At 59.9% G+C, this 18,204-nt stretch overlaps 1 protein-coding gene across 3 annotated transcripts in view; it reads right to left on the reverse strand.

Moving 5' to 3' along the window:
• Positions 1-4,283: 4,283 nt before the first annotated feature.
• The window catches only part of MOB2 (MOB kinase activator 2), a 51,180-nt gene continuing 37,259 nt past the window's right edge, over positions 4,284-18,204 (reverse strand). For 2 of the 3 annotated variants that reach the window (XM_057727536.1, XM_057727537.1), the window contains 4 exons: positions 13,348-13,508; positions 12,574-12,667; positions 5,412-5,536; positions 4,284-5,095 (listed from right to left, as the gene is read on the reverse strand). In XM_057727536.1, coding sequence (XP_057583519.1) covers positions 4,794-5,095; positions 5,412-5,536; positions 12,574-12,667; positions 13,348-13,508 — 682 coding nt within the window. In that variant the 3' untranslated portion in view covers positions 4,284-4,793. The remainder of the gene's footprint in view (positions 5,096-5,411; positions 5,537-12,573; positions 12,668-13,347; positions 13,509-18,204) is intronic. The other variant, XM_057727538.1, reaches the window with a different exon arrangement.

Genomic DNA, 18,204 nt, shown 5'->3' on the forward strand with positions numbered 1-18,204 from the left:
CCCGTGGAAGGATGTCAGCAGCCTCTACCCACTAGATGCAGGTAGTGGCCTCCCAGCCCTGCATGACAAACTGTTGCCAATCTTGCCATGTGTCCCTTGCCGGGGGGGGGGGGGGGGGGGGACGCAGAATCAGCCCTAGGGTTCATGCCCTTAACCCCTTCACCCTCTCGCTGGAGAGCGCCACGCTTCCTGGGCTCAGCTGTGAGCTCGGGCCTCTGCTGGAACAGTGTGAGGCCCAGGACACAAATGAGGGTCTGCTGATGTGGAGCTGGGCTCTTCCTTCTCTGCCACCCCTGGAAAGAGCACCTTGCCTGTGAGGGAGGTCCCAGAAGGTACTCTGGGACCAAGTTCTGCCGCAGTCTCTGGACTGCATGGTGTCCCATTACATTCAGCTTATAAAATAGGTTGGAGGGGGAACTGGTTGCTACACCTCCGCAGGGCACAGGGTGTCGGGCTCTTGGCCAGCCACCAGAGATGCTTTGTTGACCTGTGGCTTTGCATGTGCTTTACTGGAAGAGCAGCTGACACACACAGACTCTTCCTCATCTTCTCCCACTTGGCCCTCTTGATGTTTGCATCTGACGTGTCAGCCTGAATGGGCACACGACTGGAGTCCCCAGGAGCAAATACCGCAGTCTCTCCAGCAGACCGCCAGATCTCCACCTGCCCACCACCACACTCCTTTAGTGGGAAGCGGCCAGTCTCCTGCACTCCCACTTCTGACACCAAGCTCTCTCTTGGTTATAAGCAACAGAAACCAAAGCAAGCTAAGCCAAAAACTGTTAGTGTTCATATTTACTGATACAAAATAAAAACCAATACATAAGGACTTAACGACTTGGCAGATTGCTTCTGAGCACTTCACACTGAGCATTAAGCCAGATGGTCCCCACACCATTTCCGTGAAGTAGAGATTTAAATGGGTTCTTGTGAAAAAGAAAAAGGAAATGGTGGTGGGTCCAGCCCCTGGTGAGAGGATGACTGCTCAGGCCCCCTCCTCAGGAGCCACCCGGCTGGCCTGGGAGCTGGGTCACTGGTGAACAAGCCCCCGTGGTAATCGTGGATGGGGAATGGAGGGACGTAGTCTGACCCGTGTCCCCACGGGGCTCTGACTGCTGTTGGGGGGTGGGGCCAGACTGGGTGGGGACACACACACGGCGGGGGCGGTGGGGGGGGGGGGATGTGTAAGCAGCAGCCCGGCCCTCACACTGCTCTGCCAGGAGCCTGCCCTAGACTCCGTCCATGCTTTCAGCTGACAGGGGAGGCCCCTAAGCTGTGGAGGGAGCAATTCCTGGTGTTAGGAGGCCTCGGGGTCCCACAGGCCAGCTTCAGGGAGGTGCCGTGGCAACTGGGAGCTCAGCGCTGGAGGCAGCCTGCTTCTCATCCTGCCCCCCTCTCCCTGGGCTGCAGTGCCCACCCCACTGCCCCCCACCAGCCCAAGTCTCTTCATGTAATTCAGCAAGGGGAGGAGGCTGGCAGGAAGCCGAGGAAAGAGAGAACCTGTGTGACTTCAAGGTGGGGACGTCTGCCTAGGACGAAGGCAGCGGAGACGGATGCATACGAGGCAGGGAGGCCGAGCGCGGGGGCCTGGGGCTCAGGGCCTGGGGCTCAGGTGGGAGGGCGGGGTCTGTGCTGTGGGCCGGGAGCCCGAGCGCTGCTGCTGTCTCACTCACCTCGGCGTCAGGCCCACGCGAAGGCCTTCACGTATAGCCTGGGGCCCTTGAAGGACCCTGGGAGAGTCCCATGGCCCATCGTACAGATGCATGGGTTTCCTATTGCTCGCGGAGCAACTTACCAAACCCACCCCAATGTGCCATGCTAAATTCTGGAGGTCGGGAACTGGATCTCCCTGGCTATAACCTAGGTGCTGGCAGGGCTGCGCTCCTTCTGGAGGCCCTGGGGGAAACCCATTTCCTTCCCTTTCCAGCTTCTTGAGGCCGCTGCACCCTTGGCTCATGGCCCCTTCCTCTAAAGTCTTCAAGCCGGGACGTCAGACTGAGCCCCCGCATGCCACCATGTCTCTGGCTCTGCCTCTTCCGCCGTCCTCCTCCGGCTGTGAGCAAGCCTGTGATTATACTGGGCCCAGGTAACGTCTCTGTCTCCGGTTCAGCTTCTGGGCAACTTCATTCCACCTGCAGCGTCCCTTCCCTTTGTGATGTATGTGAACACGTTGATAGGTGCCAGGCATTGGGGTGTGGACTCTTTTTTTGGGGGGGGAGGAGGATGAGAACATCATTCCGCCTACCGCAGACTGCCCTCTAGCAAGTTTCACGCCCACCTCACATGTAAAACACACCCCATTCCTGAGGTCTCCAAAAGTCTCCATCCATTACAGGGTCAAGTCAAATACCAAATCTCACCTAAACCATCTGAGTCAGGTAAAAGTGAGACTCCACGTGTGACCCATCCTAGCACAAAATGGACCTGTGACCCTAGAGAAGTTACCTACTCCCAAAATACGACAGTAGAACAGGCGTGAGACACCAGGACAGGTATCTCGATCCGAAATGGGAGAAAATGGAAGGAGGGGGGCAATTTCAGAATCAAGCTGGGCAAACCGCACCAGGTGCCTGCCCATCGAAGCCTGGGAATGGTTCTCTGCGCCTCAAAGCCTCTGCCCTCAGCACTCACTGCTCCACCTTCATCCTTTCTTTTCTAAGGTTGCAAGTGTCCTCAGCTGAGGGCCCATCAGTCTGTTTCCTGCCCAGAGAATTCTGAGTCCAACAGCCTTTCCCCGGGTCCTCTGTCCCTTTTGGTACAAGCTTGCAGGGTTTTTGACGGAATAAAATTCTCAAGAAGCACGTGGGTCTCTTGCGTATGTCCTGGGGATTCACTCCACAAGGCAAGAGGCTCCTCCAGATCCTTCCATGAAAAGCCTTCCTCTGTTTCTGCTTTTTCTGAGATGACTGTCTCCTCAAAGAACCCTCTGTCTGACTGAACACTCTGACCCTGTTCATCTTTCTGAGGTATTAACAACAGGCTGACCAGCTACCCTTGACCTTTTCTCCAGGGCCCATTCTCCCGACAACGAATCTCCTAAGTTTACTGTCTTCTGCAGTTTAGCCTGGCTGAGAATTTCTCAAGTCGTCGAGTGTTCTGTCCCCTCTGTCCACAGTTCTTCCCTCAGCCTCCCTCTTGCCTCTCGTATTCACTATATGCAGCAAGAAGAAAGCAGGCTGCACCTGTATCGCATTGGTTGGAGGTCTCCTCAGCTACACATCTGAGTGGACCGCTTACAAATCCTGCTGTATGGGAGCGGCCCATGTGGCCTGTGGGCCAAGGGTTCACAGCGAGGCCCGAAGGAAGAGGGAAGGAGGGCACGACGCACGGGGTGGGTGGCTGGAGGGGCTGTGGCCTCCCCAGAGGTGCAGGGCTTTTGGCAACAGGGTGTGGGGACACAGTGCGGTGGTCACCCGGAAGCCCACCCTTCTGGGAGGTGGAGACACCTGCCTGTCCCTGGGGGCTGGCTGATGGGCAGGGACAGCAGAAAGAGGGTCTGTTGGGTGCAGCTGAGCTTGTGGGCCAGGGGTGCATGCCAGGAGGGCAGGAAGTCCAGGAGCCAGCAGGGCGCAGCTGGCCGCGAGGACACAGGAGCCCCAGGGAGCCGAGAGACAGAGACCAGGAGGCAGGATCCTGTCACCACCATTTAAGGGCTGGTGGCATGGGGGTGGAGGGTGGGTTACCATGACAGGAATCTACCAGCAGAGAAGGCTGTCCCTGCATCACCAGGAACAATGTCAGACAGGGTGGGGGACAGGGCCCTGCAGGAGGCCCTCACCTCTGCCCACAGGGGGTGGACAAGCTGCAGGGCTGTCCACACCATGCCCACCCTGCCCAGCCCCTGCTGCAGGTGCACGGCCCTCCCCCGAGCTCTCCCTGTGCCCACACCTCATGCCGTGCTGCCCTGTCCAGAGGTGGCCCCTGCAGCAGAGCCCCTGTGACGGGCTGGCCAGGAAGCTCCCCTAGCTGACTCCAGCCCACACTCTAGGGTGTCTGTGGCCTTGCGTGGAGGGTGCAACACAGAGAGAGTGAGTGGCTGAGCAGCCCTGGAGACTTCAGACACACAGCATGGCCTCGCCGCAGCTTCCTACCATGCGCGGACACGCTGAGCAGAGGAGCCTGTGATCAGCCTTGACAGGAAGGACAGCAACTGCCTTTGGCCAGCGCAGCCTTGGTCAGTGAGAGGACTCCAGAGAGGGCCAGGCTGCAGAGCAGGGGCCACCCCAGGGAGGCAGAGGCACAGCGCCAGGCTGCCTCCACGCAGGGCTCTGCGATGCTGAGGACACACACAGGCGCGGACCTGAGAGAAGTCTTTTTATTACACCCGCACAGGGAAGCCAGGCCCTCCTCCCTCAGCACAGGTCGCCCGCCCGGCCCCGCGGCCCCGCATCCGGCCAGCCCGGGGGCCCCTCCTGGGCAGCGGAGGGAGCCCTCCCCCTCTCCGCCCGCCTGAGCCACCAACAGCCGAGGTCCACACCAGGCAGGGCAGAGGAGCATACAGCCGGGGCGGCATCTCTCAAAGGCTCCCCAGCCGGAGCCAAGACGAACCGCGGTGGAAGTGAAGCCTGCGGCCCCGCCTTCCCGACGGGGAAGGGGCCTGCCCGCCGCGCGTCTCCCGGAGGCCGGGCCCGGACGGGGCGGCCGCAGGGGCTCGAGAGGCGGAGCCGCGCGGGAGGGGCCGAAGAGTCCGCTGGGCGGCCGGCGGAGCGGTGCCGGTGCCGGTGCCGCGCAGAGTCCGCGCCCTCGCTCCGCGCCCCGCCCGGGCGCCGCCTCCCCGCTCGCGGCCGCCGGGCTCACCTCTCCTTCACGTGGTTCTGTGCGCCCGCCGCCCCGCCCGCCCCGTCCCCACCCGCGCGGCCCCCGCCGCCGCACAGCACCTCCGTCAGGTCGTCCATGACCGCCGTCTCTTTGGGGTCGAGCAGGTTGAACTCGCGGGCGAAGAGGATGAAGTGCACGTAGAGCGTGTTCAAGTGTCCGTGCAGCTCGAGCGCCAGCGTCTCCTTGAAGTGCGCCGAGTAGATGTGCGCCAGCACGTGGAACAGGTACCTGCAGATCTTCTTCACCAGCGACTCGAAGGAGCTGGGGAACTCGCGGCCTGCGGGAGGGGCCGTGTCACCCCCGCCCAGGGCTCGCGGGGCTGTCCTGGCGCCCCGCCACCCCGCCGCCGGCACGGGCGCTGCCTTGGGCAGCTCAGGATGAGCCGGGGACCCCGCAGGGCCCGCTCAGGGCTGCACACACAGCGTGGCGGCTGCTCCGCAGCGGGAAGCCTTCCCCCACCCTCCACGGTGGGGTGGGGGGGCCGCCAGGGTCTGGCCGTTGTGGACGGGGGAAGGGAGCAGTCGAGGCCGCAGGTCCCAGAGCCAGCCCCACCCGCAGCCACACCTGGCGGGGGAGGGGGATGGGACACGCACCGTATTTTGTAGGGAACACGTCCTCATCAGTCACCAGCTTCTGCACGGAGCTCATGACGAAGTCGACGTACTGGGGGGCCGTGCACTTCACCTTCTTGCCCCGCTCGTCGTACCAGTAGTACTGTCTGTGGGGACAGAGGGGGCGGGTGACACCGCGGCCAGGAGAGCCGGCTCTGCATGGCTTGACCAACGCACATTCCCCTCTACCTGTGGCCTCGAGCTTCATTCTCTTAAAGGAGCAAGTGTTGTTTTACGTTATTTTAAGAGGCATCCACACTGTGTTCTTAATGGTTAGGAAGCAGTTTTCCCATCTCTTCCCAGAGGCCCTGCTGTGACGTCTCAGCCGCCTGGACCCTCAGTAGCGGCCAAACCTCTGCCCTGGGCCAGGTGGGGTGAGGGGGCCTCTGCACACAGGAACCTGGCCCCTGGGTGCCCCCCAACCTGTGCTGGTACAGCGGGGTAGGGGTGCGTGGACAGCCCTCAGGTGGGAGTGGGCCCAGGCGCTGAGGGATGTGGACGCCTGGGCTTTCTTTTCACTATGTAAGCACAGCTGTGAAACCGAGCGCGCCTCCTAGTTCACGTAAACGCGACCTATCCTCCGGCAGGACACACACAAACACCTGGTGGGCTCCCCCTGCAGCCACCAGCATTCCACTCTCCGCTCCCACCCCTGGGCCCCCTGCACCTGCAGGCTGGCTCACCAAGGGCTGCATTGGAGCCCATTGGGGGGGGGGGGTGTGCAGGCTGCATCTGTGGGTGAGTGAGTGAGTGACCAGAGCACCTCCTTCCATGGCCTAGACACCAACACTGCCACACCCCTACCCCAGCCAGACCTCCGCCCAGCGTCCCTGCCCCTATTTAGCTGACTTTACTGGCTCAGAACTGGCTCAGACCAGTTCCCCCAACTCACCATCCTACCTTAGCCCAGGCCAGCACCCCAGGCTGGCTCTGAGCACCCTGCCCTGATTTCCTGAGCTAAGTACCCCTGGGTGACAGCCACGAGGGCTCACCCACCGCCACCACCTTGCCAGGCCTGCTGCCAGGACAGCAGGGTCCCCATCTCTTGCGGCCAGTCTGACTCCAGCCAAAAGAAGAGACACGGCCCGCCCACTCCCTGTAGCAGGAACCAGGGTTCTTCTCTGCTCCCAGCACCTGTCAGCTCATTTGTGGCCCTGGCAGGGCTAGAGTCAGGCTGCAAGACAGGGAAAGCAGCCCACACACAAGTGGACAGGCTACCAGGAAAAAGGCCAACCCTCAGTGGACAAGGGGACACAGCCCTGTCTGCCACTGGGTACCAGGCCACGCCCTCTGCCCCCACTCCTCCCACCCAGAAGGCAGACTACACCTGCAATGCCACCTCGGCAGAGCCCTCCCTACCACGCCCGCTGCCAGGCTGCCCTGGGCACTGCTGGCCCCTCAGGGAGACCAGGCTGCATGCAAAGCCCAGCACCCGTGTGCCCCGCAAGGCCCCGGAGCTGCTTGAGACAAAGCCCCCAGGAGTCTGCCGAGCTCCCTGCAGGCCGCCAGCAAGGATCCAGAGGCACCCCGCCAAGGACAGCCCTGCTGACCGCCCTTCCCCTGCGTGGACATCGGTACCACCTGTGGAGGAACTCTGTGAGGAGAAAAATGCATCGCCCCTCCCCTCACAACAGCCCCAGGGTCCCGCGGCCTACGCGGGGGAGGGGGACCCGGCGCCCCAGGCAGGGGTCACAGATGCGTGCCCCAGTGATTTCCCACCCCCACTCGGTGCTGGACGCACCTGGCCACCGGTGCCAGAGTCAAAAGAAACCGCCGCTAGAACTGGGAGAAGTTTCCATGATGTCAGGCCCAGAGACCAGCTCCTGAGGGCACTGTGGCCGCCCCGCCTGCATGACTGCTGGAACACTCTGCTTTCAACGTTTCTTTTTCATTTTCAGTTTTGAATTGTCACACAGTAAAGCTGACTGTGGCATGCAGTCTCACACGTTTTAACCCAAACGGAGGACCCACGACTGGGCACAGTGCCCACCCCGGCAGCTCCTGGCACACTAGCGCCGTGGCCTCAGGAATGCCACGTGACATCTGGAGCCGGGCTCTGCGATCCATCCCGCCTTTCTCGCTGCCGAGAAGGACCCCTATGTGGACACACTAGTCTGTCCAGACATTCACCTGCCAAAGGACACCTGGGTGGCCTCCAGTTTGGGGCAATCATGGGTCAGGCTGTTAAAACCCTCCTGGGCAGGTGTCTGTGTGACCACTAGTTCTTGTTCCTCCAGAGGGGAGGCCAGGGAGCTGGGTCCACAGTAGGTGAACATCTGGTCTCCCGAGAAACCACCGACACGCTCTCAGCAGTCGTCCCACCAGCGCCCCCATCCTGGCCGGCGCCTGGCGTGTCGCCAGCTCTCCTGCAGCGTGGCTGAATCGTACTCCTCCACCACCCCTGTGCAGGGCCTTGCCTGCTCTCCCAGGGGCCTCTTCTGTGATCTGCCCAAGTCCTTTGCCCATTTGTAACCAGATTTTCTTATGGATGAGTTGTAAAGGCTCTTTATCCGTTCCGGGCACTAGTCCTTTCTTGGATACATCATTAGTCTGTAGTTTGTCTTTCCTTTCTCTTAACAGTGTCTTTCTCAGAGCAAAAGGTCTAAATTTTGATGAAGTGCAACTTACAGATTCTTGTTCAATGGACTGTGCCTTGTGTCACGACCAAGAACTCTTCGCCTAACGCTAAGTCATGAAGGTTTCTTCCTGTGTTTTCCTCTAAAAGTTTTATGTTTTACATTTAGATTTAGAATTCACTTCAATTCTGGCAGAAGGAGACATGCAGATGACTGGTTTTTCCAACAGCATTAGTTGAAAAGACTATCCTTTCTCCATTGAATTTCTTTTGCATCTTTGTTAAACATCAGGGGCTGTGTTTGTGGGGTCCGTTTCTGGACGCTCCTTGGCTGCCCAGCTCTGGCTCTTCCTTCCCCAGCACCATGCTGTCTTGATTACCACAGTTTTATAGTAAATCTTAAAGTGGGCTGTGAGACTCTGCCAACTTGACTGTTCTTTTTTCAAAATCATCGTAGCTATTCCAGTGACTTGGCTATTCCATGTGAATTTTACAATCAGCTTGTTTATATCAATAAAAACCCTGCTGGGATCTTGACTGAAATTGTGTTAAATGCACTTGCACTTTCAGGGGCTGAGTCTTCCCGTCCGTGAACACTGCGTCTCTCCACTGATGTGGGTTTTCTTTGATTTCATTCATCAGCGTTTTGTAGCTTCCAGCATAAAGATCCTGTGCGCGTTTCTTTACGTCTATACCAAAGTATCTCACTGTTTTTGGATCTACTGTAAATGATATTTTATCAATTTTGTATTCCAGTTGTACACTGTTGGTATACAATCTATGATGGATGTTTTATTTTCTTCTTCTCTAAACTGAATGACTTTTATTCCTTTTATCTTGCCTTACTGCATTACCTATCTTGGGTAAATTATTTTTTGTGTTTTCCAAGGAATTGGTCCATTTAATCTAAACTGTCAAATTTATGTATGTACACGTTTCTGTGATGCTTCCTTATTAACCTTTTAATATCTGCTGGATGTGCAGTTATCTCCCCTTTCACTCCTTATACTGATAATCTGTATTTCTCTTTTTACCTTTGCTAGTTTTGCTAAAGGTTTCTCAATTTTACTGATCCTTTCAAGTAATCAGCTTCAGTGAAATCAATGTCAGTGATTTCTGTTCTTATTTTATCATTTCTTCTGTTCACTTCAGTTTTTGTTTTTTGTTTCTGTTGGGTTTTTTGGTGCTTTTTTCTAGTTTCTTAGTACGGAAGCTTCAATTGAATTGAAATCTTTCTTCCTCTAAAATAAGCCTTTAACACTGTGAACTCTCCTTCAAGCCTTGTGTTAGCTGCACCCCCCAGTTCAGATATGTGTACTCTCATTTGTGTTTGGTTTAAAACATTTTCTAATTTCCCTTGACTTCCTCTCTGACCTTTGAGTTATTTAAAAGTATGTTAATTTCTAAATGGAGATTTCCCTGTTATTGATTTCTGATGTAATTACGGTCGGGTAAACTTACTCTGTATGACTCTGCTTCTTTAAAGTTTGCTAAGGTCTGTTTTGTGAGCGGATATGATCTAGTTTGGTGAACAATGCCAGTGCACTTGGAAGGAATGTGCTTACTGCTGAGGGTGGAGTGTTGTGTAAATGTCACTTCAGTTCAGGTGGCTGATGGTGTTAGTTTCAAATTCTTGTGCACTTTCTGTCTACTAGTTCTATCTACCAAGAGAGGAATGTTGAAACCTCCAACCATATCCTGATTTTGTCTGTTTCTCCTTCCAGTTCTGTCCGTTTGCTTTGTGCAAAAGCTCTGTTGTTTGGTACATACACATTCAAAGTCCAAACTTCTTGAACTGACTCTTTTGTATATAAGCAATCTTCTACTTTATCCCGTTATTTTTCGCTCTGAAGTGTACTTTGGCATTAACAGAGCCACTTTTTCTTCTTCTGATTTGTGTTTTGTTGGCATAGGTCTTCCCATTCTTTCACTTTTAACCTACCAATGTCATATTGCATTTAAAGTGAGCTGCCTGTATACACTGCAGAGCTGGTTCATTTTAAAGAACCCATTCTTATCATCTCTGCCTTGTCACTGGCACGTTCACACCACTGACACCCACTGTAATTACTCATCTGTCTGAACTGATGTTTACCACCATTTACTATTTGTTCCCTTTGCTTTTCACTCCTTATATATCCTGCCTTCTTTTGCGTTATTTTTTAGTATTTCCTTTTATCTATTATGCTTTTGATTACATCACTTATACGACTTTTTTTAGGATTATGAAACGCACACTGACCTTCCTGTGCTGTACCTGGAGCCGAGTCTCACCTGCATAACTGGAATCAGAGAGCCCGCCAGCACACAGGCCCTCGGCCGGCCCCGCGCTGCCACCACCCGTTGCACCCACACACGCTGAAGACCCATCGGGTGGTGTGATGGTTTCTGCTCGCCCACCAGAACGAGAGCAGAGTGCCCTGTCACCTCTCCTGCTGCCCTCTGTCCCGGCACCCTGCTGTCCCACGTCCCTCCCAGCCCCTGCACAGCTCCAGAGGCTGCGAGCTACCTCTCTTAGCCTCCCTTCCTCTGAGAAATTCTCTGTCTCATCTTCATTGCTGAAGGACTTTATGTGGCACTCCTGGGGGCTGCACTTTCCATTCAGCGCCTAAGGATGTGGCGGGGCCTCCTCCTGGCCCCAGGTGTGTAAGGAGAGCCACAGCCTCGCCCCGTCCCCACAGGTGTGGTGCTGCAGCTCTGCTGCTAAGGTGCCTGCTCCTTGGCATTTACGTGTCTGTGGTGGGTGCATCAGGTTTACCGAGTCTGGGGTCCGTTAAGCCTCCTTCATCCCTAGATGTGTGTCTTGGCCAAATTTGGTAAGTTTTGAGCCATTACTTCTTCAAATATGTGTTCAGCATGGCCCTCTTCCCTCTTCTTTTGGGGACCCCAACATTACCCTTTGGGTGTGTCCCTCAGGCCTGGGCTGCAGTCCCACTCCAGGCCTGGGTGGACTGGATGGTGAGGGGACAGCAAGTGGCTCTGGGGGCCTCTGACACACCTCGCTTTTTCCATTAAACTAATTCACATGAGTCTCCACTCCTTCATCTCAAACAATTCCTAGGCAGGCATTTATACACGTGTCAATTCACATAAACCCACACACCCTACACAGGAGGCTCCTGGTGAGAAGGACAGACAGTAGCCTCCTCAAGTCCCCCGACCACCAGGTTCCACCCGGCAGAGCCAATGCCTAGACACGTGTCTGCCTGACAAATCCTATGCTCTTTCCAGCAGCCTCTTCTGCAACACGCTGGTACTGGAAGGGCACGTGGCAGTGGCGCCACGGAGGGGCCCCAGCTTCCCCGCCCGCCATCCCGCAGGCCACCTCTGCCGCCGCCTGGCCAGGCACACAGCTGGCAAGCGTCCTCCAAGAATACCATGGACATGGCTCTGCAGCCCGCCTAGCCCACATCCAGCTGCTGTGGCCACATCTGCTCTACAGAGGCCACTCTGTTCCATGCAGATGTTCTGCGGCCCCAAGCTCACCTCGAGCCTGCGCCCAGCACTGCCCCATCCTCCCCGGGCCATGCCTGGCTGTGGCTCTCTGAGGACACGTGTGACACCTAAGCACGTCACCAGTGGCTCTCGCTGGGTGACCAAGGAGTGGAGAGTGGCTGTCTTCTGCACTTGCGCCCTCTGAAGGACAGGGGGACTCTGCCCTCTGCCTGTGCTGAGGCTATGGGTGGCCTCTCAGCAAGAGCAGGGCTCGCACGTCTGGGTCTGAGCTGGGCCTGCCCACTGCCCATGGGCAGGGTGAACCAGGACAGCAGCAAAGACGTGTCCACTAGCAGAGGCTGGCTGCTCACACGTGCCTGGATCAGCCCCTAACCTGCAGGCCATGAACCTGCAGAGGAGACATCAGAAAGGAGCTTCCATGCCCCACCCTCAGCCACACCCAGCCCAGGCTGAGCCTGGCAGACGCAGCCTCCTGCTTGCGGCCTCTTCCATCCACGGCTTCTGCTACTCGGGCCAGCGGCAAGCCCAGGGCCAGGTGGTGGCTCTCCCACCCACGCGGCTTTTCAGAGCTGCTGCAGAGGCCGTGCGGGGGCCCGGAGCTCCTCTGGGAAGTGAACGGCACGTGCCTGCGGAAGAGAGCAGCCCGCACCAGGCCCGTGGGAGGCGCCAGGCCCATGACCAGCAGGGAGGTGCGGCAGTGCCTCCTCCATGCAGCAGGGAGCGCTGAGTCACAGCTGCCACCCGGCGGGACCCGGGGCCACCACACAGCAGCACCTCTGGCTACACACACCCTGCTGTCTCAGGAAGCCCAGCAACCACGTCCCATGGAAATGTCCCTGCCCCCAGGAATGCAGCCTGGCAGCCCCTGGCTGGCTGCTGGCACCCGTGCCCCAGAGGGAGCCACGCTGCCAGGGTCCCCACCTCGGGTGGGCTCTGCTTCCCACCTCCCCGCCAGGCCGCAGGCCCATAGGGACGGGAGGTGCAGCCTGGCGAGGACCCTGCTGAGGAAGGCCCTGTGCTGCTGGGAGACCTCGGGTGGGGTGCTGCGAGCGTGGGTTCTGAGGAGACGGGAGGGCAGCAGCCGGGGCGGAGCTGCGCCAGGCAGCGACTCACGTGTTGCACACGGCCATTGTCTGGCAGGCCTCGCCCGTGCAGAACTCTGAGATGGTGCTGTACTGGAGATTGACGTGGTGGAAGAATGTCGTGGCTGGGAGGGAAGAGCAAGGCCGGGTGTGAGGACCACACCATGGAGTCCGTCTACGTCCCCAGCGCCCTGCGGGCCCACGAGGCCCTGGGGGAGCTGGCGCTTATCATAGACCAGAGACCACCCTGACCCTAGTCCTCAGGCACGGGTAGCACGGGTCGGGTGGCGCTGAGTTGGGTAGGACCCCAGAGGCCATCTAGACAGAGGCCCTCCACGAGGGGCGGGGCGGCACACCGCCCACCCCAGCCCGGTGATCACACAGCTGCTCTCACAATCCCACGGCATCGGGGGACCACCAACCGGGGGGCAGCACAGCTCATGGCCACAAGGCCTACTGCTCTTGGCAGGAGAGCTGGCGCCCTGCCCTGCGAGGGGTGTGCGTGAGCCCTGAGCCTGTCCGGCAGGTGGGGTGAGTGCAAGGCCACCCCTCTCACAGTCCGTGGCCTTCCCACCACCATGGCACTGCTGGCCTCACAGCCATACTCCCATCCCATGGTCTCTCCCTGGCCCTGGTGCCCCATCCCCCGGTGCGACCAGGACCTGCACTGCGCCCTGTAGGGCTGGCCACCCCGTGCCTCAGCTTTCAGCCAACTTGTTGGGTGGGAGGGGGGGCTGAGCACCAGCTCCGGGAGTCCCGGGAGAAACTGAGGGGGCTGCCCTCCCCACCCCCTGCCCCCACGCACTGTTGCTGGCCAGCCACTCGTTGAGGTCGATCTCCCGGGGCAGCACCACCAGCTCCTTGAACCCGAAGTCGGTGATCCTGGACTTGGCATACTCTGGCTCCAGGTACACCTTCTTCTCCTCAGCGGTGGGCTTCTTCCCGTTGGGCTTGGCTTTAGACTTCCTGAGGAGAGAAGGGAGCACGCGGTCACGGCAGACACGGGCGTGGAGGTCCAGAGCCGGGGCCAGGAGACGAGCAGTGCCAGGGGTGCCCGTGGGCCCAGGCATGGGATGAAGCTACCCTGCGCCCACACCCTCCCTTTTCGCCACCAGGGGCCCAAACCTGGAACCCAGGGCAGGCAGGGAGCTCCAGGCCCACTGAAGGGTGGGGTGGTGGCCACACCAGCCAGTTCACCCCCCACGTGTGACACCACGGCCCTGAAGCTCTCTTGGCCCCCACCTGGGCCGGGGCTCTGCCTGCAGGATCCCTGGGCGGGACACAGGGACGGGCACCACTGGGCGAGAGTCCCGCCGCGCGTCCTTCCGCACAGATGACCAGCAGCCCCTGCTGAGCGCCCGCAGTACACCGACGACCCAGGCCAGCCACTAGGCCTCCTGTCACCACGAGTGTGCCGCTCACCCGCCTGCACCTGCCCGCTGGCTGCGCTCCCTCCCACGTGCACGATGCAGGTTCCAGGCAGGGACAGGAGTAGGCGCGAGCAGGTGTTACAAAGATTTGATGAAATGGCCTCTTTTCACTGAAATTTTTCTTGGTTAGGAAAATAGTTCTTTTCCATTAAAAATATGGTGTTGTATGACACAGAATGGGCTTGTTAGGACTATCTTTACACAAATGAAAATGTACTTCTGAAATGCCTTTGCTGCCCTATGGTGCGTCAGCACCTAACCCTGTGACCCGGAGCCGAGGGGGCCTCATGCCCACCTGGGCGGGGATGGCGGCAGCAGCCCCAGAACCGGCCTCCCTCCAGCTGCCCCCAAGGCCGGAGTCGGGGCCCTGGTGCAAGCACGTGGCTCAGGCAGGCCAAGGAGATGGCATGCCCCTGGAGAGCAGCCCAGAGCCCGTGGCTGGGACGCCAGCCCAGGCTGGGTTTAACCTGCGTCACCATGTCTGTCACAGGCCGGAGCCCAAGCTGGGTGAAGCGTCTGACGTGCCCAGAGCAAGGCTGCTCCCTCCCACACCTGTAGGGCCCCCACAACGTTCCAAGGTTAGGATTGGGTTCTGGGGGGTGGAGGTGGGGCGGGAGGGGGGCAGGGTTGAAAAACTGAAGGAAAAAATCCCTAAGAACACGGATTGGTCTCTTGTTTCTTTCACCTGAATGGCTGAAATCTTTAGTGGCAGGCATCACGGCTTCCAGACAACAAACTGAACTCGAACTGTCCTGAAGCTCACTGACCAGACAGGGCCACCTTCGGTCGTAGACTTGAGGAAGGGCCATCTGGCACGGAGGGCGACCGAGGGCAGGCACACACAGCCAGGGAGGGCCCCCACCAGGGGCAGCCACAGGCCAGAGGGACCAGCCTTGCAGGGAGGGCAGGTGGGCAGAGGACCTGGGCACAGGGCTGGGGCCCGCGGCCGGGTCCCACCAGCTCGCACCCCCGTGGTCTCCTGCGCCTGCGGAAGGAGAGGCGCTCCTGTCGCTGCCCCCCGCGCCGGGGTGAAGACCCACCGCGGGCCCTCCATCCCGGGGACTCTGCGCACCGCCCCCGCCAGCCCTGCTGAGGCTTGTTCGGTGGCGTGGGGGTGTCACATGGGAAGAAAGGTCTGCAGCTCCTGACCTTGCCCTTTTTTTCCTTCTGTTTTGAAAAGTTGCTGGTGGTTTATTTAAGAGAAACAGGAAGGAAAAATGCTCCCTGAATGCCAGGGAGATGTTTTCCCTTCAGCTTCTCACAGCAGATCTTTGCCTTAAAAGGCAATGTGTGCTTGGCCTCTGGGTGCAGCACCGGCAGCGGCCAGGGCCGGGCAGGGGCCACAATGTCCTGGGGACAGGCCCGGGTGGTCCTGGGCTGCAGCACAGGTGTGGACACCGCACATGCACGCAACCACACACAGGGGACCCTTCGGGGGTCCCCATGAGGGGCGGGTGGGGCTGTTCACTGGGGATAAGTAAGGGCACGGGCCTTGGGGGGCCCCGCAGCCACGCCCAGGGTGCATAGAGGGGAATCGGGCCCCAGAGGGGCTGAGGGTGCCCAGGGCTCCCCGGAGATCGGGAGATGGGTGGGAGGGGCACCTCCTGACCCTGAGGCTGTGCTGCTGAGCCCCGTGCCACCTTTCTGCACTTGCCTCCAAAGTGCCTGTGTCCACAGCCCTGGGCACAAGGGACCAGCTCACAGGATGCACCTCCAACCCCAAGCCAACCTCTGCTCTGAGCACCCCTGAGTGTCCATCCGCTGGGCAGGTTCCCAGCTGTGAGCCCGGCCAGGCTTACCGACCCCCTTGCCCATGCTCCAAGTGCGCACCTGCTGGTCCCCCACCGCAGGGCACACCTGAGCCGGGCCAGTCACCTCCTCTGAGCCTCAGTTCCAGGTGTGAAAGGTGCCACTAGCACCCATGTGGGGCGGGGTGAGCGGGGGCCTGGGCTGTGAAGCTGCTGCCAGGCCCACCTCCTCGCCCTGCACTCCAGGCACATGCGGCAGCTGCCGGGTGCCGTTCACACAAGCAACCACAGGCAGAGGGGCAGCAGGAAGCCACCGTCATGAGGGGCGTCGCTGTGCTGAGGGTGTGGTGTCCTCACGCCCACACATCACTTCCAAGGAGACCGAGAACCCCTCTGGCTGAGGGCGTCCTCCACCTCTGGTTCTCAGAGGGTCGGGGGAGACAGCCCCAGGAGGATCCGGGTTTCTGCTCCGTGACATGGCTCTCAGGGGGTCTGGGCCGTGGTCTATGTGGTCAGAGGCCTCTGCCTCCTCGTCCCTCTCACTCCTCCCTCCGTGCCTGCCCTCCCACAGCCAGCAGACAGGAGCACCCTGGGCAACCCAGGCCATGCCTCATCACCCAGCACTGGCCTGGGGCCCCCAGACCCAGCACAGTTGGGGACAGCTCTCCCGCCAGGCCTGCCAGCCTGGACCTCTCTGCATCGTCCCCGAGTCTCCCTTCACACCCTCCACCGCAAGACAACAGCTACTGACCAGAAGGTGGCAGGACTGAGGGGTGAGCCTGCCTGGGGACATGGGGACATGAAAGGGCCTGCCACACCCAGGTGCCTCCGCCCCAAGTCCTGTCCTTTCTAGGGAGAGAAGGCTCCTAGCCAAGATGCCCGGCCCCTTCAAGCACAGGGTTTCAGACGACACACGGTGACCTTGGAAGTGGGACAGGCTGCTGCATGACAGCGGTGGCGCCCATTCTCTGTCCCCATGGCCACACCAGCGGAGAGGACAGGACTCTGCACCACAGGCACCGAACTCCTAAATGGGCCCTGTCCAGCCCAGGCCCAGGTGCCCCCTCTCCAGCTGGGGCCCCAAAAAGCCGCGAAAGGGAAGGCCGGGCGTGGCCCTGTGCAGAGGGACGACCGTGCGAAGCCTGGGCCGCAGGCAGGAGGGTGGACGCCAGGCCTCAGCCCACCCAGGGCCTGCCGTGCCCTCCTAGGAGGAAGAATGTGGTCCAGGGCATACTCAGAGAACCCCCTCTCACTGTGGGCTCTGAGGCCGAGTCCCACCCAGCTGACGCCAAACGTTCGGGAGGGGCCCAGGGTCCGCAGGAAACACCTTCCAACGGTCTCCTCAGTGGACACCCACCCAGCTTCACTTCTCAGCCCCGCTGCTCCTGAGGCCTTTACTGCGGGGGAGCGGAGGTCCCCACACCCCAGGTGTTGACCCAGCTGGGTCCCTCTGCCAACATGCCTGGCCTGACGCATTCCTGTCTACATGACCCCATCCAAGGTCACTCCACCCAGCCCCCGGGAAGGTCCCGCAGTTGTTTGGTGTGACTTGGGCACAGACACACGGCCAGGTGAGATGGCTGAAGCGTGCAGGAGTGATGCCCACCTGACGGGCCCGGGAGGCGGCGGGGGCTCCCAGCCTGCACACAGCCCCAGGAGCCGGGGGTTGGTGGAGGCCAAGGGAACCCCCCAGGGCCAGACACTGATGCTCGCACTCTGTTCACCGTCTCCATCCGAAGGCAACTGGCTGGCCCGGCCCCCAGCCCCAGGCACGGCCACCCCGGGGCCACCACAAGGACGCCTCGGCGGGCGCAGCGCGGCCCTCCCAGCAGTAGCAAGCGGCTTCTGGGTTTTACAGAGAAAGAATCCTCCCGGCATCATGAGTGGTGGGCGAGGGGCAAGGAGTCTTTGGGCACAGAGCGGGCTGAGGTAGCCTGGATCAGGGCACGAGACAGGCAGGCGGGGCCGGCTCCCCCTCTACTCAGAGCCCGCCAGGCCTGCAGTCCTCCCCCGGCCCCCCAGCCAGCGCCCAGCCCACAATGCTCCCCAGATGCTGGCACAGATGCCAGAGCAGCCGAGGTTCTCACCAGGAGGGGGGCAGGGCAGACTGGGCAGGGGGCACCTGCGGAGCGTGGAGGCCCTGAAGGGGGGGCAGCCTGGAGTCAGCCTCTGGGGAAGGAGGGGGTCAAAGGTCTGGGGCAGGGGAGGGATCTGGGTTACGAGGCTCCTGGAGATGGCGTGAACATGGAGTCAAAGTAAAGCACAGACACCGGGAAGGCCCCACAGGAAGGCCCCTCAGAACGCTGGGCTGTGCGGCAGGTGGTCTGAGAAAGGAGGAGCCCCCGGAGAGGGACGCCCACCCAACCAAGACCCCAAGTTCTGATGCAGTAGGCCTGGGAAAACTGCGCTCTGACACTTAGAGACACCCCCCGCCCCCCGACTTCCCACTTAGACCACGTTCTCCTAAGTCCTGACTGGCCCTGG

This window comes from Hippopotamus amphibius, chromosome 3 (assembly GCF_030028045.1).
Source record: "Hippopotamus amphibius kiboko isolate mHipAmp2 chromosome 3, mHipAmp2.hap2, whole genome shotgun sequence".
Lineage (NCBI taxonomy): Eukaryota > Metazoa > Chordata > Mammalia > Artiodactyla > Hippopotamidae > Hippopotamus > Hippopotamus amphibius.